The sequence below is a fragment of the Bufo bufo genome, chromosome 1 (genome assembly GCF_905171765.1).
Source record: "Bufo bufo chromosome 1, aBufBuf1.1, whole genome shotgun sequence".
Classification (NCBI taxonomy): Eukaryota; Metazoa; Chordata; class Amphibia; order Anura; family Bufonidae; genus Bufo; species Bufo bufo.
Window position 1 is genome coordinate 476,000,177 of NC_053389.1, and position 25,620 is coordinate 476,025,796.

The following is a 25,620-nucleotide window of genomic DNA, read 5'->3' on the forward strand; positions in this document are numbered from 1 at the left end:
TCGTGTCCCCTCACTATTATAGGGTTTTCAGGTGTCACACAGTATTAGGTACATGGGCATGCAATCGTCTACCATAGAGACCCTTGCATGGGCATAGCAGTCAGGGAGAGCTCTAGGGGTTTTATAGGGCTCACCCATATGCTCCTTAGTTTGGGATCAAGCCAGTCGTATGTTTATTTATAAGTTCCAGCTATCTGCAACATCATCCGTGACAGCTTCTCTCCTCCATATGTGCCAGTATAATGCCCCCTAGTAGATGCACCCATAGTGCTCCTTTCCCCCCATATGTGCCAGTATAATGCCCCCTAGTAGATGCCCCCATAGTGCTCCTCTCCCTTCTTCCCCATTCTGGGCAACAGCATAGTGTTAATAAAGAAATAAACTCACATATTTACCTCTATGACACGCTCAGTGAAGTGGTGCAAGCCTCCTCCGGCCTGTGTCCCACACGGTACAGCTCATGTGGCGCAATGACATTATCGCGCCGCCTGCACCGGCCTCTGGTAGGCTGCAGGCACTAGGCCTGCAGCCTATCAGAGGAACGGGTAAGGGAAACGCCTCTCCCCTGCCCCGCCGCAGTATTCATCTGTATCGCTGTCCTGAGGACTGCGATACAGATGAATATAGAGATGAGTGCTTCCACAATGGAAGCGCTCATCTCTCCCTGCCCTGCCACTGAACCTCTCACGGGCCCCCCCTCCTGCACTGTGCTCTTGTGCACCCGAACCCAGTGCACGGGTGGTATGTCCACCCCTGCCTGGGGGCATGTACAATTACACTTGAAAAATATTTTTTTCTCTCCTTACTGTAGTCTGCCAGCATGTGTTCCACTGGCCCTCTCCTCTTCCAGGTTTTCTAAGATCACAGCCAAATGTCTGTGACCAAAATTGTGTTTGTAGCCCAATTACAGCCTTCGCCTCATGCACACGGCCATTGTTGGCCCGAAATGCACGGGCACCAACCAGAGAGTCGGTTCAGGATGATTAGTGAAGGGGACAATTTCATTTATAAACAGGGGAGGATTAAGTGCATGATAGGCCCGGGGCTATCTACCCAACTCGGGCCCCTCCCTCCATTTTAGTTTAAGTTTTTTCTGTATGAAGAGGCTGCGGTGCTTTGTGAGCGCCACAGTCTCTTCCTAGGCCGCATGACATCACATTCATCGTTCACATGGCCTAGGTGTAGCTCAGTCCCATCTTAGTGATTGGGGCTGAGCTGCAATACCAAGCACAGTGCTATCAAATGGACAGCGCTGTGCTTGGTAAGGAGCAAAGAGGCTGCAGCGCTCACTGGAACATCGCAGTCTCCTCAAACAGCTGATTGGCGGGGGTGCCAGGAGTCTGACCCCCACCATCTCATAACTCTCTGAGTATAGATGTTATCTGCAGTCCTATATAACACCCCACATAACACAGTGAACTATTGTATGTGGGGTGTTACATAGGACTGCATGGAACATCTACTACATTATCTGCACACAGAAAGTTAGCACTGTTATCTGGGCTGTTACATAGGACTGCAGGTGACAAATTAAAAATTTTATTTGCCAAATTTAAAATACATATGATTATGATAAAAAAAAGACTTGGAGGAGAAGATGAGACACAGGTCACAGCAGTGAGCCAGCTTTACATAAAGGAGAATACAGCACGACATGCCTCTTACTTCCAGTGACATCTCCTGTCATGTAGATCTTCTCTTTCCTCTTCTCCTCCATTAGACCCAGACCGCCATGACAAATTCTTTCAGCCGCATCTCGTCTCTGCAGAATTTGTTACACAGACACGTTAGATTTCTCATAATTGGGGTCATTTATCAAATTGGTGTAGAGTAGAACTGGCTTAGTTGCCCATAGGAACCAATCAGATTCCACCTTTCATTTTCCAAAGGAGCTGTCAAAAATGAAAGGTGGAATCTGTTGCTGTGGGCTACTAAGTCAGTTCTACTTTACACCAGTTTGACCCCAAGGTCCCAATAGTGTTTACAGCAGTTATAATGTCCCCTAGAGTGCCCCCAGTAATAATAACACCCTATATTTTGCTCCAGGTAATAATACCTATATAATGTCCCCAAAAATAATGTCCCCTAATAGCAATTCCCCCACACTTCCCTCATACAGTAATTTCCCCCACATTGCCCCCATATAGTAATTTACCCCACACTGCCCCCATATAGTAATTTCCCCCACACTGCCCCATATAGTAATTTCCCCTACTCTGCCCATATAGTAATTTCCCCCACACTGCCCCCATATAGTAATTTCCCCCACACTGCCCCATATAGTAATTTCCCCCACACTGCCCCATGTAATAATTTCCCCCACACTGCCCACATGTAATAATTTCCCCCACACTGCCCCCCTATGAAGTAATTTGCCCCATGTAATAATCTGCCTCAATGAAGTCATTTGCCCCATGTAATAATCTGCCCCCACACTGCGCCCCCTGAAGTGATTTGCCCCCATGTCCTCCTCTGCCCCCCAAAGATGGCACACACAGAAAAAATAAAATAAAATAATAGCTAATACTTGTAATTCTATATATGCTTTTGAAGAATTTACTAATATTATTGTGAATATCTGCACAGTGTGTATTATATGTATGGTCTGTAATATTGGATCAGAATATTATGGAGACACTAGGTTAAGGTCACCCAAGATCAATATTAGCACTAGATCTATCCCCTAATACTACTATTAACAAGGAATCAATATCCATTAGAGTATATAGACATTATTCAAGGGTTCACACATTTGTATTTTAATGTAGGATTACATGCATGTTTTTATACCAGTATATTTTATGCCATTATATTGAGTAAAAATATTGAATTAGATTATACCAGATGGCGAGTGCCTGTTTTTATTGACATTTTTTTAATAGCTAATACTTACCTGTGTCCGGGATGGTGAGGCAGGCCGCATGCGCGCAATCTTCATTGTCCTGCGTCCCGGCGCAGGCACGCGATGATGTCATCACGCACGCCTGCGCCGGGATTATACTACCACATAGGACTTAGGCCTACTAGGCCTGAAGCCTGTGGTGTTGATTGGCGGCGGGGCAGGGATCTACCGTATGCGTACCCGTGCCCCGCCGCAATATGTGGGCGTTCGGGTTGGCATTGGGCCCCCCAGCGATGCCGGGCCCGGTGCTGCCGACCCAAACGCCCCTCTGTTAATCCGACACTGTTTATATAAATGAATAATTGCTTAGGTAGTGCAGTGCATGTTTTTATTATGTTTCCAGAAGTTCATTTTGATTACATAATAGACATGGTGGATTATGCCCTGTCCTTCCACTACATTTTTCTATGTGGACAGCAAAGCTACCATAATTTTAATCTAAGAATACTTTATTATTCTTCTAGCTGAGCGCCTCTCCTCAGACTGGATGGACTTCCGTAAAATTGAGAGGTGTGCTGAACAAGGTAAAAGCAGAACAAAGGAACTGCTATGGAGCTGGGCACACAAAAATAAGACCATTGGTGATTTGCTGGAAGTTCTTCATGAAATGGGACATCAGAGAGCAATCACTTTATTCAAAGGTATACAAGTTGTGTTTTATTGTATTTCATTAGAAAATGTGTAGAAAATTTCTGGCAAACTTTTTTTTTTAATGGGAGATGATGAACAACAAGGCTGGGTACTTCTCTAGAATGGCCTGTTTTTCATAGCTGTGCCTAATGTAAAATTTGCATATGCTATACTTAGGTATTAAATTGGTGGTTCAGCAGTAGTACATTCTTTATTTTTAAAGGAATTTTTCAAGATATTTTTTTACGGATGACCTATCCTCTGGATAGGTCATCAGTATCTGATCGGTAGGGGTCTGACACCTGGGACCCCGCCGATCAGCTGTCTGAGAAGACACCAGCCCTCACAGTAGTGCTGCGGCTATCTCCCTGCTCACCGAGCACAGTGCTATACATTGTACAGCATCTGTGCTTGGTATTGCAGCTCAACCTTATTCACTTCAATAGGGCTGAGATGCTACTAGGCCATGTGACCAATGAATGACATCACATGGCCTTGGCAAAGCTACAAGAAGGCCACAGCGCTATTGCGATCGCTGGTGCCTTCTAAAACAGTTAATCTAGAGGATAGGTCATCAGTTAAAAAATCTTGGAAAATCCCTTTAACACCCTGTGAGAGATAGATATATTTAAATATTTAAAAAAAAATAATACTGCTTGGCAACCCTTTTAAAGGGTTTAATAAGATCATTATTAAAAGATCGTTAGTTTTCATCACAGGCCTGCATTTGTGAGGCGTGTCGGTAGTTTCAGCATGATGCGCAGTGCTAGGGTATAATGCTCTGCCCTCCTATCATTTTTACGAGTCAAGGTCCACTTGTGCAGCATGCATGGAAGTTGCACAGCACAGTGGGGACCGTGCATGCAATTTCCCTGTTGCTAAGCTGATAGACCCCTGTATGGCACATCACTTGTGACCTCCATTATACTGTGGGTGATGACACATGTTTTTCTTCACATGGATTTGAAATCCATGCCATGGAAGAAAAAGTATAAGCATGCCAGTTTTTGCCATGGAATGCAGTAGAAATACAATGGTCAGCCTGTAGTTTATAGTATTGCTAACAAGTGCAACACATTCTGGACAGGAACAGTTGAGAATACCTCCAAGAAGGAAGTGACCTCAGCACCTATGCACAAGGAGTGGGGCAAAATATTTGTTGTAAACCTATCATGTGATGAGAGGCTTGTGGATTACTCGGTGTGGGGCTCCAAATCTACCATCCACGGGAGAGGATCAGAGGCTTGTTATAGCTGTTAGAGAGGAAATCCGGTTGCTCTGTATCTGGTCAGAATGTTTGAAAATTGCTTTTAGGGGTCCCACCACATGATGCATATCTCATATGGAGCTTCTGAGAAGGTATTTGGTATTCCGCCATTGGGCATGAGTGTTTATATGGCATTGGCTCATACTGAATTTTACCTTCATAGCAGTGGTAATAATGCTTTACAACTCTTGATGATACCACCATCGATGAATCTATCAGATGAACTGATGAAAGGAATGAGGTCTTGAAAAGCACTCTCAGCAGTATTTGGTACTATAACCTATAAAGGATTAAAGCTATATATGTATGGTATTGGATCAGGTATAGGATTTCATATCCAGAAACAATGTACTTACTTATGTTACTCAGAAGTCAATTGCTCAGAAGCTGCTGTCACATTGGTTTAGCTTAATAAAGCCATCTACAATCATTTCATGACGAACCATTGCACTAAGAACTCAATAATATGATATGAAATACCTCATGATAACAATATTTCTGCTTCCATCTTCCTGTAGAGACAAATGTCCTGTCGCGTGTGAGTTTTAAGGAGATTACAGAAGCAACTCATAACTTCCATAAAGACTTCTTGATTGGAGAAGGACACTTTTTTGACATCTTCAAAGCAGAAGTTAAGAAAGAACTATATGTTGTAAAGGTGCTAAAACAGGTACAGTTCAACATTTATCTGTGTGAACGCAGGTGAACTCAATGGTGACCTACTTTATGCAGAATGCATGTACATACAATTGAAGTTACCTGTCAGGCTATATGTACAAGGCACACAACATCCCATATATCTGTGGCCTTGACTAGATCATATCAAATATTGTTATTACAATTAATAATGTCACATTTTGTGTTGCGGATGAGCTTGCAGTGTTTTTTTTTATTTTTCTCTGCTATTATCTGGGGATGTTCTTCATTCCAGATTTCCAGATTTTGTCTGGTAAAGTGTTCTGCCGACATGTCATAGATACATGTCAGAAGATCACATTGATGGAACCTGTGATCTCAGCCCAACAATGACTTCCAGAATGATGGATCTGCCAGTTATATGCTGTATACCCAAACACTTTTGGTCCAGCTCTGATTTCAGTTACTAGAAACAGTATTTTACACACAACATATTTCACTGATTTGAATGGCCATGTGTTTAGGATGTCGTGTCAGAAATATCCAGTGATAGTAGTGTTTAAGCAGTGCTGAACGAGTTTGCCACACTATGGTATCAGAAATTGGTGGATGTCCACGCTCACAAACTAAGGCCTCTTGCACACGACCATATATTATTTGCGGTCCGCAAAAAATGGATCCACAAAAAATACGAATTACATCCGTGTGAATTCCGTATTTTGCGGAACGGAACAGCTGGCCCTTTATAGAACAGTACTATCCTTGTCCGTAATGCGGACAATAATAGGACATGTTCTATTTTTTTGCGGAACGGAAAAACGGAAACGGAATGCACACAGAGTACCTTCCATTTTTTTTTTGCGGACCCATTGAAATGAATGGTTCCGTATACAAAAAAAAAAAGCAACGAACACGGAAATAAAATTTGTTCGTGTGCAAGAGGCCTAAATGGATGTGATCTCCTGATCCCTACTGTATCTGAGATCACATCTTCTCTGTACTACAGCACACATCATATTAGTTAAATTCAATAAAGGTGTATAACACTAATTACAATGCAATATTTTGGTCCCATAAGTGTAGTCATGACTTTGTCAAGAACTGCACAATTGCACATCTGTACAGGTCTACCCCTGCATGCAACGGTACTTTATATCAAAATATGGATCTTTCATTTATTCGTTTCCTGTTCCTACAGAAGAATCAAGACGTAGATCAGGAAACACTAAACCATTTTATGTCAAAATTGAAAACTTTGCCCAGGCAAGTATTTTATAGCATCATTTAATTGTAACTTTTTATGTTTGTTAATTCATATTTGTTAGTGAACCAATTTCATTTATGTCAGGCAATATTAGGAAACTGACCTTTATTAATTTCCAAATATATCAAGATAGGTTCAAAAACAGCACCTTCACTGCATTCATAGGGTTTGTACTAACATCTTCAAGCACACTTCATATGTTTTACCTTGTGATATCAGATTTTTGCAATTTCTTCCACAGAAGAAAAATTACAAATAGAGCCAATTTTCAAAATCAATATTCTGCCTTTTATCTCTCATGATGAATAAAGCTCTTTCTACTGGCTATAATAATAATAATGAGGACAGCAACTTAACCGAAATAACTTACTGTATTTTGCTTGCATAATTATTCCGTTTTGAGGTTCTCTAACTCGCTGAGCATCTACTTTCATCACACTCTGCATTGTCATATTCAGGTGTTTATACTCTTCATGATAGTAAGACTTTTGACATTATCATTTTTTTTTTATAAAACTCTCAAAGGAAATTTATCTAGAAAAATTATTTAAGGAACGTATTTGGAAAACGCCATGCTTGAGTTATAGGAGCGTGAGAAAATATCTATTGATTCTCTTTAGCAACCACCTCATCACAAGACCACCAAAGTCTTCTGTCATCAAACACCCCTTGAACTACAGTAAATGATGTATAGTGTAATTAAGGGCTCATGCACACGACTGTATGTATTTTGCAGTCCACAAATCACGGATCCGCAAAAGATACGGATGACATCTGTGTGCATTCAGTATTTTGCGGAACGGAACAGCTGGCCCCTAATAGAATAGTCCTATCCTTTTCTGTAATGCGGACGATAATAGGACATGTTCTATTTTTTGGAATGGAATGCACACGGTGTAACTTGCATATTTTTTGGCGCAACCATTGAAATAAATGGTTCCGCATACGGTGTGCAAAAAAAAAAAAACAACGACGAACGGACACGGAAAGAAAACACGTTCGTGTGCATGAGCCCTAACATTCGGTGTCATCCGGAAAAACGTATATATATTTTTTACATTTTTAAAGGTCTGCGCATGCGCAGACAGGAAGACCGGATCCGTCAATTTTAATGCCGAATCCGGCACTAATACACTCCAATGGAAAAAATGCCAGATCCGGCATTTCGGCAAGTGTTCAGGATTTTTGGCCGGAGAGAAAAATGCAGCATGCTGCGGTTTTTTTCTGTCTAAATACCGTAAAAGGACTGAACTGAAGACATCCTGAACGGATTGCTCTCCATTCAGAATGCATTAGGATAAAACTAATAATTTTTTTTCCAGTATTAAGCCCCTAGGACGGAACTCAATACCGGAAAACTTTGACGCAAGTGTGAAAGTACCCTAAAGATGTTTTGTGATCAGAGACAGGCACACACAGCAAACAGCAGATTATTCTAGCCAGGCAGTCACTGCAGGGGAAATGTAGTGTTAGCCGGCAGTCATTCAGATGATTGACCGTCCCTTGAAATACAAGGACAATCCGAGTCCAGCAAAAGGGGAGCCATTCTCAGAGTGGTTCTCTGTTCTATCTCACAGACGGGGTCCCAAGAGGCCATGAAACAACCCTTTTAAGGCTGGGGATACACGGTGACTAAAATTCATGGTTGCAATTATTCCCCAAACAGTTAGAAACTTAAGAGTACTGGTTGGTGCACAATTCTGTACACTAACGTTCCTTTCACTTTTTTTTCTATGCTTTTTCAAAATGTTTAACGTGTAGAAAAACATATTCCAGCAAGAATTCACTCAGAATGGCAATGTATTATTAAGCATAGGGCAGGAATATATTGAATTACCATAATGTACTAAAGTGGGATACCCCTATAAACTGTTGAATTACTTTGTGAGGCATACTAGTGTGCAAAAAGTAAAAGCAAATAATCTGAATCTGTGAAATTACTTGAAAGCATAGAAGAATCAGGATTATCCCAAACCTCTGTTATGTGTAAAACCAACTGTGTCAAACAACTGGTTTAATTTTGTGCTAAACCTAAGGGTGTTATCCTGGTAGTCTCCTGGTATTCACCCTTTGACCCCTATACAGGGATCTGGACTTCGCTGCAAGGTAGCCAGCAGGCCACTACCTCTTGGAATAGTCCCAGTGTGGTTGACAGCTGTCGCAGAGAACCCCTTTAAAAACACCTAAGACTTAATTAACTGTTCATCTACTGGTTTAAAATCCTTTTCTGTTTCTTATGAGGTATCTTTATTTCCTGCATCCCTTGTTAATATAATGTGTGTATTGTAGATCTTCAGCCCTACTCTGCAGCACCCCAGTTATTGCTAAAACATTATTCTTAACAAGGTTTTTGTTTTATTATTAGAGTTCAACACGTGAATATTATAAAATTGGTTGGATGTATCACTATGGAAGGATTTTCATGTTTGGTCTACCCAAATATGACCAATGGATCGCTCTTTCGCAGACTACATTGTGCTGTGAGTTCTATGTATTTAATTATTATTACTTACTAATATATATATATATATATATATATATATATATATATATATATATATATATATATATATACAGTTGCAAGAAAAAGTATGTGAACCCTTTGGAATGATATGGATTTCTGCACAAATTGGTCATCTGATCTTCATCTAAGTCACAACAATAGACAATCACAGTCTGCTTAAACTAATAACACACAAAGAATTAAATGTTACCATGTTTTTATTGAACACACCATGTAAACATTCACAGTGCAGGTGGAAAAAGTATGTGAACCCTTGGATTTAACCCCTTAAGGACTCAGCCCTATTTCACCTTAAGGACTTGGCCATTTTTTGCAAATCTGACCATTATCACTTTAAGTGCTGATAACTTTAAAACGCTTTGACTTACCCAGGCCGTTCTGAGACAGTTTTTTCGTCACATATTGTACTTCATGACACTGCTAAAATTAGGTAAAAAAATAATAATTTTTATTTATAAAAAAATAAAAAATTTACCCAAATTTTTGTAAAAATTGAAAATTCCCAAGTTTCAAATCTCTCTACTTCTAAAATACATAGTAATACCTCCAAAAATAGTTATTACTTTACATTCCCCATATGTCTACTTCATGTTTGGATCATTTTGCGAATGATATTTTATTTTTTGGGGATGTTACAAGGCTTAGAAGTTTACAAGCAAATCTTGAAATTTTTCGGAAATTTTCAAAAACCCAATTTTTAGGGACCAGTTCAGGTCTGAAGTCACTTTGCGAGGCTTACATAATAGAAACCACCCAAAAATGACCCCATTCTATAAACTACACCCCTCAAGGTATTAAAAACTGATTTTACTAACTTTGTTAACCCTTTAGGTGTTCCACAAGAATTAATGGAAAATAGAGATACAATTTAAAAATTTCACTTTTTTGGCAGATTTTCCAGTTTAATATTTTTTTTCCAGTTACAAAGCAAGGGTTAACAGCCAAACCAAACTCAATATTTATGGCCCTGATTCTGTAGTTTACAGAAACACCTCATATGTGGTCGTAAACTACTGTACGGGCACACGGCAGGGCGCAGAAGGAAAGGAATGCCATACGGTTTTTGGAAGGCAGATTTTGCTGGACTGGTTTTTTTGATACCATGTCCCATTTGAAGCCCCCCTGATGCACCCCTAGAGTAGGAACTCCATAAAATTGACCCCATCTAAGAAACCACACCCCTCAAGGTATTCAAAACTGATTTTACAAACGTAGTTAACCCTTTAGGTGTTCCACAAGAATTAATGGAATATAGAGATACAATTTAAAAATTTAACTTTTTTGGCAGATTTTCCATTTTAATAATTTTTTTCCAGTTACAAATCAAGGGTTAACAGCAAAACCAAACTCAATATTTATGGCACTGATTCTGTAGTTTACAGAAACACCCCATATGTGGTCATAAACTACTGTACGGGCACATGGCAGGGCGCAGAAGGAAAGGAATGCCATACGGTTTTTGGAAGGTAGATTTTGCTGGACTGGTTTTTTTGACACCATGTACACTTTTTGTGAGGCAAGATAACAAGAAATAGCTGTTTTGGCACCGTTTTTATTTTTTGCTATTTACAACATTCATCTGACAGGTTAGATCATGTGATATTTTTATAGACCAGGTTGTCCCGGATGCGGCGATACCTAATATGTATACTTTTTTTTATATATGTAAGTTTTTCACAATGATTTCTTTTTTGAAGCAAAAAAAATCATGTTTTAGTGTTTCCATAGTCTGAGAGCCATAATTTTTTCTGTTTTTGGGCGATTACCTTGGGTAGGGCATGATTTTTGCAGGATGAGATGACTGTTTTATTGTCACTATTTTGGGGTGCGTGTGACTTTTTGATCGCTCGCTATTACACTTTTTGTGATGTAAGGTGACAAAAAATGGTTTATTTAGCACAGTTTTTATTTTTTACAGTGTTCATCTGAGGGGTTAGGTCATGTGATATTTTTATAGAGCCGGTCGATACGGATGCGGCGATACCTAATATGTATACTTTTTTTATTTATGTAAGTTTTACGCAATAATATCATTTTTGAAAAAAAAAAAAATCATGTTTTAGTGTCTCCATATTCTGAGAGCCATAGTTTTTTTTGTTTTTGGGCGATTATCTTGGGTAGGGTCTCATTTTTTGCGGGATGAGACGACGGTTTGAATGGTACTATTTTAGCATACATGCGACTTTTTTAATCACTTTTATTACTTTTTTTGGAAGTAAGGTGAGCAAAATTTCAATTTCATCATAGTTTTTATTTTTTATGGCGTTCACCGTGCGGGAAATGTAACATGACCGTTTTATAGATCGGGTCGTTACAGACGCGTTGATATATAACATGTGAGGGAATTTTATTTTTGAAATTTTTAATCAGGGATAAATGTGTTTTTTTATTTTTACTTTATTTTCCACTTTTTTAACTTTTTTTGACCCAGACCCACTTGGTTCTTGAAGATCCAGTGGGTCTGATGTCTGAATAATACAGTACAGTACACTATATAGTGTATTGTACTGTATTTTACTTACACTTTGTCTGAACAGATCTATGCCTTTAGCACAGATCTGTTCAGCACCATGGACAGCAGGATGCCTGAGAAGGCGTCCTGTTGCCATGGGAACCTTCCCCGTCTGCCACAACTGAGCAGACGGGGAAGGGGAGGGAGCAGGGCTCCCTCCCTCTGTCACCTCATCCTGTCCGGGGGCTGCAAAGGCACAGCAGCCCCCCGATGGGAGAGGGAGGGAGCTCCTTCCCTCTTCACCTCTTCCATACAGTGTTCCATACGGACCGCAGCATGGAAGGGGTTAAAACGGCGGACATCTGCACAGATGTCTGCCGTTTGAATCGGAGTGTCAGCAATGAGCTGGCACTCCGATTCAACTGCTCGGCCATCCTGAAAATACAGCAATCCCCCCCCCCCGCTGCGCCCGCAGGCACAAAAACACAGAGGGCTGCAGAGGGGGGTTAACCTTCATAAATACAGGCACTTTGAGGTTTCTGATCCCTGCAGTCACGGACCGCAGGGATCAGAAACTTGCATAAGCGCTAAAAACCGCAGGTCTGAATTGACCTGCGGTTTGTAGCGATCGGCAATGCGGGGGGGGGGGTCATAGGACCCCCCTAGGCATTGTCACAGGGTGCCTGCTGAATGATTTCAACAGGCACCCTGTTCCGATCACTGCCGGCCATGCGGCAGTGATCAAAACTACACAGGACGTACCGGTACGCCCTGGGTCCCTAAGGACTCGGGAAACAGGGCGTACCGGTACGCCCTGAGTCCTTAAGGGGTTAATAACTGGTTGAAAATCTTTTGGCAGCAATACCTTCAACAAAACGTTTCCTGTAGTTGCAGCTCAGACGTGCACAACGGTCGGGAGTAATTCTTGACCATTCCTCTTTACAGAACTTTTTCAGTTCAGCAATATTCTTGGGATGTCTGGTGTGAATCGCTTTCTTGAGGTCATGCCACAGCATCTCAATCGGGTGGCGGTCAGGACTCTGACTGGGCCACTTTAGAAGGTGTATTTTCTTCAGTTTAAGCCATTCTGTTGTTGATTTACTTCTATGCTTTGGGACGTTGTCCTGTTGCAACACCCATCTTCTGTTGAGCTTCAGCTGGTGGACAGATAGCCTTAAGTTCTCCTGCAAAATGTCTTGATAAACTTGGGAATTCATTTTTCCTTCGATGATAGCAATCTGTCCAGGCCCTGACGCAGCAAAGCAGCCCCAAACCATGATGCTTTCACCACCATACTTCACAGTTGGGATAAGGTTTTGATGTTGGTGTGCTGTGCCTCTTTTTCTCCACACATAGTGTTGTGTGTTTCTTCCAAACAACTCAACTTTGGTTTCATCTGTCCACTGCTGTACTGCTGTGGAACATCCAGGTGCTCTTGTGCAAACTGTAAACATGCAGCAATGTTTTTTTTGGACAGCAGAGGCTTCCTCTGTGGTATCCTCCCATGAAATCCATTCTTGTTTAGTGTTTTATGTATCATAGATTCGCTAACTGGGATGTTAGCATATGCCAGAGACTTTTGTAAGTCTTTAGCTGACACTCTAGGATTCTTCTTCACCTCATTGAGCAGTCTGCACTGTGCTCTTGCAGTCATCTTTACAGGACAGCCACTCCTAGGGAGGGTAGCTGCAGTGCTGAACTTTCTCCATTTATAGACAATTTGTCTTACAGTGGACTGATGAACAGCAAGGCTTTTGGAGATACTTTTATAACCCTTTCCAGCTTTATGCAAGTCAAAAATTCTTAATCGTAGGTCTTCTGAGAGCTCTTTTGTGCGAGGCATCATTCACATCAGGCAATGCTTCTTGTGAAAAGCAAACCCAGAACTGGTGTGTGTTTTTTATAGGGCATGGCAGCTGTAACCAACACCTCCAATCTCATCTCATTAATTGGACTCCAGTTGGCTGACCCCTCACTCCAATTAGCTCTTGGAGATGTCATTAGTCTAGGGGTTCACATACTTTTTCCACCTGCACTGTGAATGTTTACATGGTGTGTTCAATAAAAACATGGTACTATTTAATTATTTGTGTGTTATTAGTTTAAGAAGACTGTGATTGTCTATTGTTGTGACTTAGAAGAAGATCAGATTACATTTTATGACCAATTTGTGCAGAAATCCATATCATTCCAAAGGGTTCACATGCTTTTTCTTACAACTGTATACAGTTCTGCCCAAAATTATTCATACCCCTGGCAAATTTTGCCTTAAAGTTACTTTTATTTAACTAGCAAGTAATGTTTTGACGGGAAATGACATAGGTGTCTCCCAAAAGATAATAAGACGATGTACAAGAGGCATTATTGTGGAAAAAACATTTCTCAGCTTTTATTTACATTTGAGCAAAAAGTGTCCAGTCCAAAATTATTCATACCCTTCTCAATAAATCAATAGAGAAGCCTTTATTGGCTATTACAGCAATCAAACGCTTCCTATAATTGCAGACCAGCTTTTTGCATGTCTCCACAGGTATTTTTGCCCATTCATCTTTAGCAATGAGCTCCAAATCTTTCAGGTTGGAGGGTCTTTCTTGCTATCACCCTGATCTTTAGCTCCCTCCACAGATTCTCAATTGGATTCAAGTCTGGACTCTGGCTGGGCCACTCCAAAACGTTAATGTTGTTGTCTGCTAACCATTTCTTCGCCACTTTTGCTGTGTGTTTTGGGTCATTGTCATGCTGAAATGTCCACTGGTGCCCAAGGCCAAGTTTCTCTGCCTGATGTCGTTGAGAATCCTCATGTATTGGTCTTTTTTCATGGTGCCGTTTACTGTGATTAGGGTCCCTGGTCCATTGGCTGAAAAACACCCCCAAAGCATTAGGTTCCCACCACCATGTTTGACAGTGGGGATGGTGTTCTTTGGGTTGAAGGCTTCTCCTTTTTTACACCAAATGATGGAAACATCATTGTGACCAAACAATTAAATTTTTGTTTCACCTGACCATAACACAGAAGACCAGAAGTCTTCTCCTTTATACAAATGAGCTTTTGCAAAGGCCAAGCGAGCTTTTGTGTGCCTTATCTGGAGAAGTGGCGTCCTCCTTGGTCTGCATCCGTGAAACCCAGCAGTGTGCAGTGTCCGTTGGATTGTCTGCCTTGAGACATTGCCACAAGCAAAGCCTAGATTCACCAGGATGGCCTTGGTGGTGATCCTTGGATTCTTTTTCACCTCTCTAACTATCCTCCTGGCTATCACAGGTGTTACTTTTGGCTTCCGACCACGTCCTCTGAGATTTTCCACAGTGCGGAACATCTTGTACTTTTTATTAATACTTTGCACTGTAGCCACTGGAACTTGAAAACATTTATAAATGGCCTTGTAGTCCTTTCCTGACTTGTGAGCAGCCACAATGCGCAGCCACAGGTCCTCACTGAGCTCCTTTGTCTTAGACATGACTGTCCACAAACCAACTGCATAGAGCTGCTGTCTTTCACCTGTTGAGTTGATTAAAACAGCTGTTCCCAATTAATCAGGGTAATTAGGATGCTTTAGAACAGCTTGGACTATTTGGAATGGTATAGAACTTTTGATTTTCCCACAGACTGTGACAGTTTGTGAAGGGTATGAATAATTTTGGACTGGACACTTTTTGCTCAAATGTAAATAAAAGCTGAGAAATGTTTTTTTTCCCCCACAATAATGCCTCTTGTACATAGTCTTATTATCTTTTGGTAGACACCTATGTCATTTCCCATCAAAACATGACTTGCTGGTTGAATAAAAGTAACTTTAAGTCAAAATTTGCCAGGGGTATGAATAATTATGGGCAGCACTGTGTATATATATATATTGTAGGGGGTTAGCTCTTCCCCGGGGGTCATTCTCACAAATACGCCTTTAGGACACCAGGTTTCAGGTCCAAACAGTGTATTTATTGTGCACACTCCAACCAATACAGGTTATCATGAAGTCGCAGCTTCACCTAACACATGTGACATCCACATAAAATAATAAACACTCGCCCGTCCAGGCTCTAACTAAACATAAAGTTTCCTGACTCACCTAGGTCCCAGTTCACACCCTGTGAACTCATGCGGCTTTTGTCAGCCAATGTCCCACAGCCTCCTGGCTGTACAGAGCACAGTACGCCCACTGTCTCCAGTTCAGTATTTCTTGTGGGGGATTGGGGCTCAGTAGTCTGCCTGACTATGGCCCTGCGACCCTCCCAGGCGTCGCTGCGTCCCCCAACTCCAGGCTATCTCCCAGCCTTGTGGTCCCTCAGCCTTGCCCAGCTGAGACCACACAGACAGAGCCTCCAGGCCTCTGTCCACAGGTAACACACTACCCCCTTTCTGACACTCTGGGAGGTGCCTTATGCCAGGCTGATTACCTCCAGCTTCTCTCACCTGTGGTGGAACAGGGGTGTGGACCACACTATCCACCCCTTCCTTGCCTCTAACCTGAGTGAGACCTGTCACTGTCTCACAATTATATATATATATATATATATATATATATATATATATATATATACACACACACACACACACACATACAGGTGAAACTCGAAAAATTAGAATATTGTGCAAAGTTCATTTATTTCAGTAATGCAACTTAAAAGGTGAGATAGACTCATTACATGCAAAGCGAGATATTTCAAGCCTTTATTCGGTATAATTTGGATGATTATGGCTTACAGCTTATGAAAACCCCAAAGTCACAATTTTGAGGTACCCTTTGCTCAGGGGATATGGATTAATTAACTGTCTAGAGCATGCATGCTCAACCTGCGGCCCTCCAGCTGTTGCAAAACTACAACTCCCAGCATGCCCGAACAGCCTACAGCAAGGCACTATGGGAGTTGTAGTTTTAAAACAGCTGGAGGGCTGCAGGTTGAGCATGCCTGGACTAGAGTGTGACACTTTGAGCCTAGAATATTGAACCTTTTCACAAAATTTTAATTTTAAGCTGCATTAATGCAACTCCTTTTAATTTGCATTACTGAAATAAATGGACTTTTGCACGATATTCTAATTTTTCGAGTTTAACCTGTATATACTGTGGAGGATTAGCTCTTTTCCGGTGGTTGCAATCACACACTTCTTCACAGACACCAGGATTTAGGGGCCAAACTGTGCTTCATTGTGGCACACGGCATAAAGAAAAACACACAAAGCCAAAATAAAATACCTTGCCCGTCTGGGCCCTATCTAAACACATAGGTTTCCCTGACTCACCTAAAGCGTACCACAGTTCACACCCGTGATGAGATGCGGCTTTCCAAGCCCAAACTCCAGGCTGCTCCCACACCAGGGTCTCTTGTGGGATAGTGGTCTCTCAGCCCTCCCGGCTCAGACCACACGGAGCCACTCCAGCCTTCTGTGTGCAAGTCCCCCAAAGTCCAGGCTATTGCCTAGCCTCGTGTCCCCTCAGCCTTGCCTAGCTGAGACCACACTGACAGAGCCTCACCAGGCCTCTGTCTGCACACTCTCCAGAGTGAGACACACCCAAGATCCAGTAGCAGGATTAAATAGGATCCCTGGACATGAGCATGCCCTAAGTCCCGGACTGGAACCTGGGGAAACACCACCTCAATGTTCACATTGCCACATATCCCCCCCCCTCTGTTCAAACCTGTGGGGGTGAACACATGTACCAACTGGATGCTCATGACAGGGCATCCACATTTCCTTGCCATTGCCTGGCTCAACCTTCCCCCTGGAAGATGTGGTCAGCGTCAGAGGCTTCCCTTTATTTTGCCAGACCCACGACAACAGCGCTTGGTTTGTCACCCTCATGAGTTTATTACAGAGCTGACAAGGCCTCTGGGATTTTCTTGCCCATCTCATGAGCAGGTACTGTCTTTTTAAATTTTCTGGCTTCTGCACAGGCCCCTCACGTCCTTTCTTGGACTGTAGCAACTCTTGACTGAACTGTTCCCAGTCATGGTCGTGTCCAGACCCTTCCTCTTTTGCCTTGCGGGGCAGAGAAGGTTTCTTATGTCTCGCTCCTTTTCCACGCATCTGGACCCCTTTTCCATTATTCTCAGCAGGGGTTTCTTCGGGTTTGGAGCCAGCTTCAGAGTCTTCTGCGTCTTCAGTGGCTGTTCCCACTTCAGCAGTCGCTCTTTCCACCCTAACCTTGGTCTCTGGGACATCCAAGGTTTTCTCCCATTTCAAGACCTCTGCCTTAGCTTCTTTGGCCTCTATTTCTTTGGAGTCTCCAATTTCTTTATTATCCTTTTTATCCTTCACGGACTTGGCCTCATATCCTTGCCATCTTAACTCCTCCTCCTTCTCATCAAGGTTGGAGGCACTGGGGACATCAGGATCTTCACCAGACTCGTTTCCTTCCGTTGCCTTCTCCAGCAGACCGCTGGCTTTCTGTAAGGCACTAACGGCAGAGGGAACATCTTTCATGACCAGGTCCTGGCTACTTATTGCCACGAGTCTCTTGGCCTCTGCATTCACATCAGCTGGGTGAGCAGAAAGATCTTCCGTCTTCTCCGCCTCGGTCGGCACCACGGCGCCACCATCTCCAGACCCATTCTTAACAGGCTCTGGCTTAGACTTCTTCAACTCATAGACGTTCTTCCTGACATCATCCTTTGAGCTCATGAGCTCTTCCATCCCTGCTCTGAGTTGTCTGTTCAGCCTCTCACATTCATCTCGCTCCTCAAGCGCTTCTTCAAGGGATCGAGCCGAGGAGAGGGTCTCCTGTTCCAGATGCTCTTCACTTGGCTCTGCTGCAGCCGATGTAGGAGTATCACCATTACCCCCTGTGGGGGTTTCACGCAGGGTCTCTTTAAGCACTTTGTTTGTATCTACTGCAGTCTTCTTCGGTGACTCTGTGAAGACATCTAGTCCCTTCTCTATCATATCTAGGGACTGTGTGGAGAGAGAAAAATCTTCAGGATTGCAGCTGTACTGACGTGTCAGGTCATCTACCCCTGCCTGGGTATGGGTCTCAGACACTAGGCTGCCATCTCCCCACTCAGCTCTCGTCACGTCATGTATAACTGTCGTCTGGTCGCTACTAGTGACCACCTGAATTTTGCAATACCTTGACTTGGTAGCTTCCTTCTCGGAGTTGCTAATGGTCACAGCACATATATCGCCTATGTCACTGGTGTCATTATTAACACTGAATTCTAGAGGCACTGCCGAGTTAATCCCTACCTGGGACATTACGTTATTGACCATAAAACACTGTGGAGACTGCATGTCCACCCCTGGTACGTGTGATACTCCCTCTAGGACTGCTACCCTTTCTTGCACGTTTACCAGAGTAGGATTGGTCCACTCGGTGCTCACAACATTTATCTGCACTTCTGCATCATTCACATGTTTCTTATCAGCACCATTGTTTTCAATAGGCAATATTCTTTCCCCATGACAGTCAATGTGCAGCTCCCTTAGACCTTCATTTACACGGGCAAGTACAGGTTCTGCAGGAGTTTCGTCACTATCTGCAGAAGTGTCTACCTTGCCCCATAACAATGAAACGTTATCACAACCCAACATCACATCATATAAGAACATATTGGTAACATCAGGTCCACAAGACCCAGTTCTCACTGGAGACTCCCCCTCAGTGAGAACCACCTGCACTTGCTCAGGCTCTCTTTTAGGTGCCTGGTTCACATTACTTATATGCAATTCTTCAAATACCCTGATCATGTCATAAAGTTCTTCATGAAAAATAGTAGATGAAGAAAATAAAGCTCCATCATCATTTACATTTTTATCACCAGGGGGCGCTTCTCCCCTGACCACAGCCTGCAACAGAAAAGGCATGTTATCAACATCAGATATTTCACATGACATCCCACTTTCATTATGCATTTCCGCCAACCTGGCACAATCACCTTGCACCTTATCCGCACCATTGTCTCTAATCTTCACTTCACTTAAAGGATTAGATACCAGTTCTGCAGGAGTGTTTCCACTTCCCCACAAGTCACGGAACAACGGGAAATCATGGCCCAACAGTCCCTCCTGCATGAGCGTAGTTCTACCAGCAAGTCCATAAGTCCCAGTTCTCACGGTAGTCTCACACTCAGTGAGAATCATCGGACAATTCTTATTAACTGCATGCAGGGCTGGGACAAGGTCAACCACCAACAGAGGCTGAGCTTCCCAAGTGCGCCCCTTCCCCCCATCAACTTGTGGAGTCTTTACTAAATACTTAGTGTTGTAATCACACATAAGTATGCGCAGTTTAATGATTATGTACCAATTAACTATAGCTGTAAACAAATGCACAACCTCTTTAGATCCATATAAATATAGAATCTAACAGGAATGACCCCCGCATAGTGACTGGATACTAACACCACACTGTAACTAAATTAAAACCAATATGACAATATAGTGGAAAATACTAGCACTACACAGATTCTGCAAACCATAAGTGATTAAAAGTACATAAATATTGACTCACAGGGCGACTCAAGGGTGAATCAAAGGCGACGTCTTCTTTGATTGGAATCAGTCTTTTTCTGGCCACCACTCGTCTCCGCAGAATCTGCAAAACTAATAGTTTAGGCTTCTCATTCCATGATTCCAGCACCATCCCCACCTCTGTACAAACTCCCAATGCGTATTGCCCCACACAGTAATAAAGCCCACTAAACATGGCAACACAGAGAAAAGGAATCTGTACTATATGACAGCACAGATGGGGGAGCCTGTACTATATGGGGGCTGTACTATATTGGGGCACAGAGGAGGGAAATGAAAATAAATGCAGACTTGTATGACTTTAAAGGGGTTATCCTGTTATTTAAAATGTATCCCCCATCCACAGGATGGGACTCCCTGAGCGATCTCCAGATCGGGCAGGTCTGTGGATGACAACACTGTTATGTGGGATCTGTGGATGGCACCATTATGGGGGGATCTTTCGATGACACTGTTATGGAGGATGTGTGGATGACACTGCTATGGGGGATCTGTGGTGGATGACACTGCTATGGGGGATCTGTGGTGGATGACACTGCTATGGGGGATCTGTGGTGGATGACACTGCTATGGGGGATCTGTGGTGGATGACACTGCTATGGGGGATCTGTGGTGGATGACACTGCTATGGGGGATTTGTGGTGGATGACACTGCTATGGGGGATCTGTGGTGGAAGACACTGCTATGGGGGATCTGTGGTGGATGACACTGCTATGGGGGATCTGTGGTGGGGGACACTGCTATGGGGGATCTGTGGTGGAGGACACTGCTATGGGGGGATCTGTGGTGGAGGACACTGCTATGGGGGATCTGTGGTGGATTGGATGACACTGCTATGGGGGGATCTGTGGTGGAGGACACTGCTATGGGGGATCTGTGGTGGAGGACACTGCTATGGGGGGATCTGTGGTGGAGGACACTGCTATGGGGGGATCTGTGGTGGAGGACACTGCTATGGGGGGATCTGTGGTGGAGGACACTGCTATGGGGGGATCTGTGGTGGAGGACACTGCTATGGGGGGATCTGTGGTGGAGGACACTGCTATGGGGGGATCTGTGGTGGATGACACTGCTATGGGGGATCTGTGGTGGATGACACTGCTATGGGGGGATCTGTGGTGGAAGACACTGCTATGGGGGATCTGTGGTGGATGAAACTGCTATGGGGGGATCTGTGGTGGAAGACACTGCTATGGGGGATCTGTGGTGGATGACACTGCTATGGGGGGGATCTGTGGTGGAAGACACTGCTATGGGGGATATGTGGTGGATGACACACACTGCTATGGGGGATCTGTGGTGGATGACACACACTGCTATGGGGGGATCTGTGGTGGATGACACTGTTATGGGGGGGATCTGTAGTGGTTGACACTGTTATGGGGGGATCTGTAGTGGTTGACACTGTTATGGGGGGGATCTGTGGTGGATGACACTGCTATGGGGGGATCTGTGGTGGAGGACACTGCTATGGGGGGATCTGTGGTGGATGACCCTGTTATGGGGGGATCTGTAGTGGTTGACACTGTTATGGGGGGATCTGTGGTGGATGACACTGTTATGGGGGGATCTGTGGTGGATGACACTGCTATTGGGGGGATCTGAGGATGACACTGTTATTGGGGGAATCCCCCCCATAACAGGGTCCATGTAGGAATGACCCCCAAATACAAGGGGTGAGGCTGTGGTGCTGTATCTGCTTTTATGATGACAGCGCTAGCGGGGCCCGGTTATATAGTTAATAAGATTATATCCAGTGAGCGGGGAGGTGTAGTAGAATACAGTCACATTGCACGGGCCCTGCTGTCATTATGAAAGCAAATGCGACCCCACACCTCTTTTATTGGTGGTCAGTAAATGGGTCTGTCACAGACCCATTTACTGACCACCAATAAAAGAGGTGTGGGGTCGCATTTGCTTTCATAATGACAGCAGGGCCCGTCGCCCGTGCAATGTGACTGTATTCTACTACTATAAAAGCAAAGCTCTGCAGATGTGACTGTATTGGGTCAGTCAATCACTAAATGAACCCTGTTATGGGGAGAAACTGTGGATGACACTATTTGTCATACACAGACGGTCTGTCTATGACAAATAGTGTCATCCACAGTTTCTCCCCATAACAGGGTTCATTTAGTGATTGACTGACCCAATACAGTCACATCTGCAGAGCTTTGCTTTTATGCCTCATATGCATCCATCCATCCATCCCCCCCCCCCCCCTTCCCAGCAGGCACTGTAAAAATCACATTTTTATTTTTCAAACTGTCTCCCTCCCTGAGATTTTGGCGCCGCCTACTACTTACAAGTTATACAGAGGCAGGGCACTTTATTACTGGAGGCAAGACAAGACTGAGTCTACTCTGAGACTACAGTCCACACCAGGACAGCTGGGCACAGTGGGCAGGCTGCTGAGGCGGGAGAACTTGGAGAAGGCAGCAGGCGCAGGAGTCGGGAGAAGAATTCAGTCAGTGGGCGGGCTCTGCCTGGCGCAGCGTGACATCAGCGTGACGCATCACGCTCTGGGCCCGCCCACCGTTCTCCTGCCGCTGCCGGCTCCCTCCTGGGTCCTTTGAATCACCGGCTGTGATGCAGTACCGCACTCGCGCGGCGCACTGCTGTCACAACTCAAGCGGCAGCAAGCGCTCGCCTGCCGCCAGCTCGCCACTGTCTGGCCTGCCGCCTGGGGGACTTAAAGTGTTTGACTCCGGCGGTGACCGGTCTCCGGCCCCTGCTGCGCCCTGAGGCTGGAGCGCCCAGAGGCTGGAGCCTCCCCAGCCTCTGTGTCGGCCCGGCCCTGACTGCATGACTGTCCCGTACACTTAGCATTATATTACTTTTCATATGGTCACACGCTTTTGAGACAGTTTCTAGCCTCGGTGACATATCACCCACCGGCCCAGCGGGTAGCAACTGCCGCCTGCTCAATATCACTGGGTCTGTTACACACGGGATAATTGGAACGATCTTACCGATTGTCGTCACGGATTCGGCACTCACGGGAGATGAGGGGAGTCCAGGAATATCTCCAGCACGGTCATCACCCCTCTCCTTAATACAGTAGTTGCCACGGGAAACGCCTTGGCCTTGACTCCAACCTTTATCCAGACAGTCACTCCATCCGCACCCTTTAGGACTTTGCGCACACGTGCAGGAAACATAGGATCTCCTGAGAGCTGCACCACTCTCCACCTCCTTTTCTTCCCGACGGTTGCCCTTGGCAACCGCATATCTTTGCTTTTTCTCCGGCATTCCCAGCACACTGCCGACCTCTGGGAACTTTGTGCAGGGTCCATACAGCGTTGAGGACCCTCTATTCAGGGCTAGCTGCAGCTGCGCCTCCAGAGCCTCTCGCTCAGCATCAAATTTTGCCAACTCACGTGGGGTACAACCCATCTGTTTTACCAGTTTTTCCTGCCGTTTAATCTCCCACGTCCGTCGGACGTATTCTTCCCCGAGACCCATGGCAACAGTCAGTCTCATAGCAGGAAAAACTTTTAGCAGGCAGTCCCCTTTTTCTGGGCTACTGGCCCTTTAATTCACTGCACAGTAACTCCTTTGCAACCCAGCAAAAAGTGTCCAGAACAGCATGAGCAGCACCTGCTCCTTTCAGTGAGGTCGTTGTCCCTAGCAACCACGTTGTTTTTTTTTCTTTTCAGCACGGACATGTGCCCGCATCCGACACCAATTGTGGAGGATTAGCTCTTTTCCGGTGGTTGCAATCACACACTTCTTCACAGACACCAGGATTTAGGGGCCAAACTGTGCTTCATTGTGGCACACGGCATAAAGAAAAACACACAAAGCCAAAATAAAATACCTTGCCCGTCTGGGCCCTATCTAAACACATAGGTTTCCCTGACTCACCTAAAGCGTACCACAGTTTACACCCGTGATGAGATGCGGCTTTCCCAGCCCAACCTCCAGCAGCCTCCAGGCTGCTCCCACACCAGGGTCTCTTGGGGGATAGTGGTCTCTCAGCCCTCCCGGCTCAGACCACACGGAGCCACTCCAGCCTTCTGTGTGCAAGTCCCCCAAAGTCCAGGCTATTGCCTAGCCTCGTGGCCCCTCAGCCTTGCCTAGCTGAGACCACACTGACAGAGCCTCACCAGGCCTCTGTCTGCACACTCTCCAGAGTGAGACACACCCAGGATCCATTAGCAGGATTAAATAGGATCCCTGGACATGAGCATGCCCTAAGTCCCGGACTGGAACCTGGGGAAACACCACCCCAATGTTCACATTGCCACAATACACATTTAAGAAAAAATGTATGTGTGTGTATATAATATAATATACACATATATATATATATATATATAAGTCGCAAAAATCCACGGCACTCCTTAAAAGTGAAAAATGTGCTATTTATTCACACATGTCATACAACAACGTTTCGGTTCTCTCTCAGAACCTTTCTCAAGCCAACTTGGCTTGAGAAAGGTTCTGAGAGAGAACCGAAACGTTGCTGTATTACATGTGTGAATAAATAGCACATTTTTCACTTTTAAGGAGTGCCGTGGATTTTTGAGACTTGTCTACTACCCAGAATCGTGGGGTTACTGCTGGCACCCACTTTACAGTTGGCAAAGGAGTGCTGCCCTACTTTTCATGTGCATATATATATATATATGTGTATATATACATGTCACAACTCTATTGTATGCGTAGGCCATCCATTTTTAAAGCATGAATGATCCCTTTCAATAATAGGTTTTTGCCATTAGATATTGCGTCTAACTACTATGCTATTTTTTTATTTTTATAGAACAGCACTACTCCATTGCCTTGGCAAATATTGTACAATATTCTGGTTGATGTAGCACATGCCATTTACTATCTGCATACAATGAACCCTTCTCCAGTTACATGTGGGAACATAACCAGGTAATCCAAAATATATGATTTCTTAAAAATATCACGTCATCACTACTGTCTGAATATAGATGTTGCACAGAGCTGTTGTAGGCTCTATTCCTGCTTCAGGTGCCCAAATCATGACCAGGACTATGCACTTAATGTTAACTAATGTATTTATATGGCATTATTTAAAGGGAGCCTGTCAGCTGGTTTAGATCATAGAAACTGCCTACAGTATCTTTTTCATATGCTTATGGTGCTCCAGAAGTGAATCTTGATCCTTTTTGCAATCTGAAAATCTGCAGAAAATGCACTTTTAGTCTTTTTCCCGTTGTATGCAAATGAGCGGTTTGAAGTCAAGGAGGCCAGCACTTTCCTCCTTGAAGTCAAGCTTTCCCGCACTTGGAGCACCTTGACTGACATTTTCTAGGCCAAGGATCATCATCCCTTGTTCTCATTAGATTCTCTGCAGGCTCCATGTGCTCTCACTTCCGGCGCATGCCAAGTGACTTTGGGTGCACAGCCCTTGGCTTCAAGACTTCACTTCACTCGAATCCAAACAGCTAATTTGCATATGACAGGAACACAAATAAAAGTGGATTTTTTTATACAGATTTACA

General features: G+C 44.0%; 1 protein-coding gene across 1 annotated transcript in view; it reads left to right on the forward strand.

The window, feature by feature from the left end:
- Positions 1-3,367: 3,367 nt before the first annotated feature.
- IRAK3 (interleukin 1 receptor associated kinase 3) overlaps positions 3,368-25,620 on the forward strand; it is a 53,383-nt gene continuing 31,130 nt past the window's right edge. The window contains exons 1-5 of the mRNA XM_040409407.1: positions 3,368-3,543; positions 5,318-5,469; positions 6,634-6,698; positions 9,065-9,179; positions 24,909-25,027. Coding sequence (XP_040265341.1) covers positions 3,390-3,543; positions 5,318-5,469; positions 6,634-6,698; positions 9,065-9,179; positions 24,909-25,027 — 605 coding nt within the window. The 5' untranslated portion in view covers positions 3,368-3,389. The remainder of the gene's footprint in view (positions 3,544-5,317; positions 5,470-6,633; positions 6,699-9,064; positions 9,180-24,908; positions 25,028-25,620) is intronic.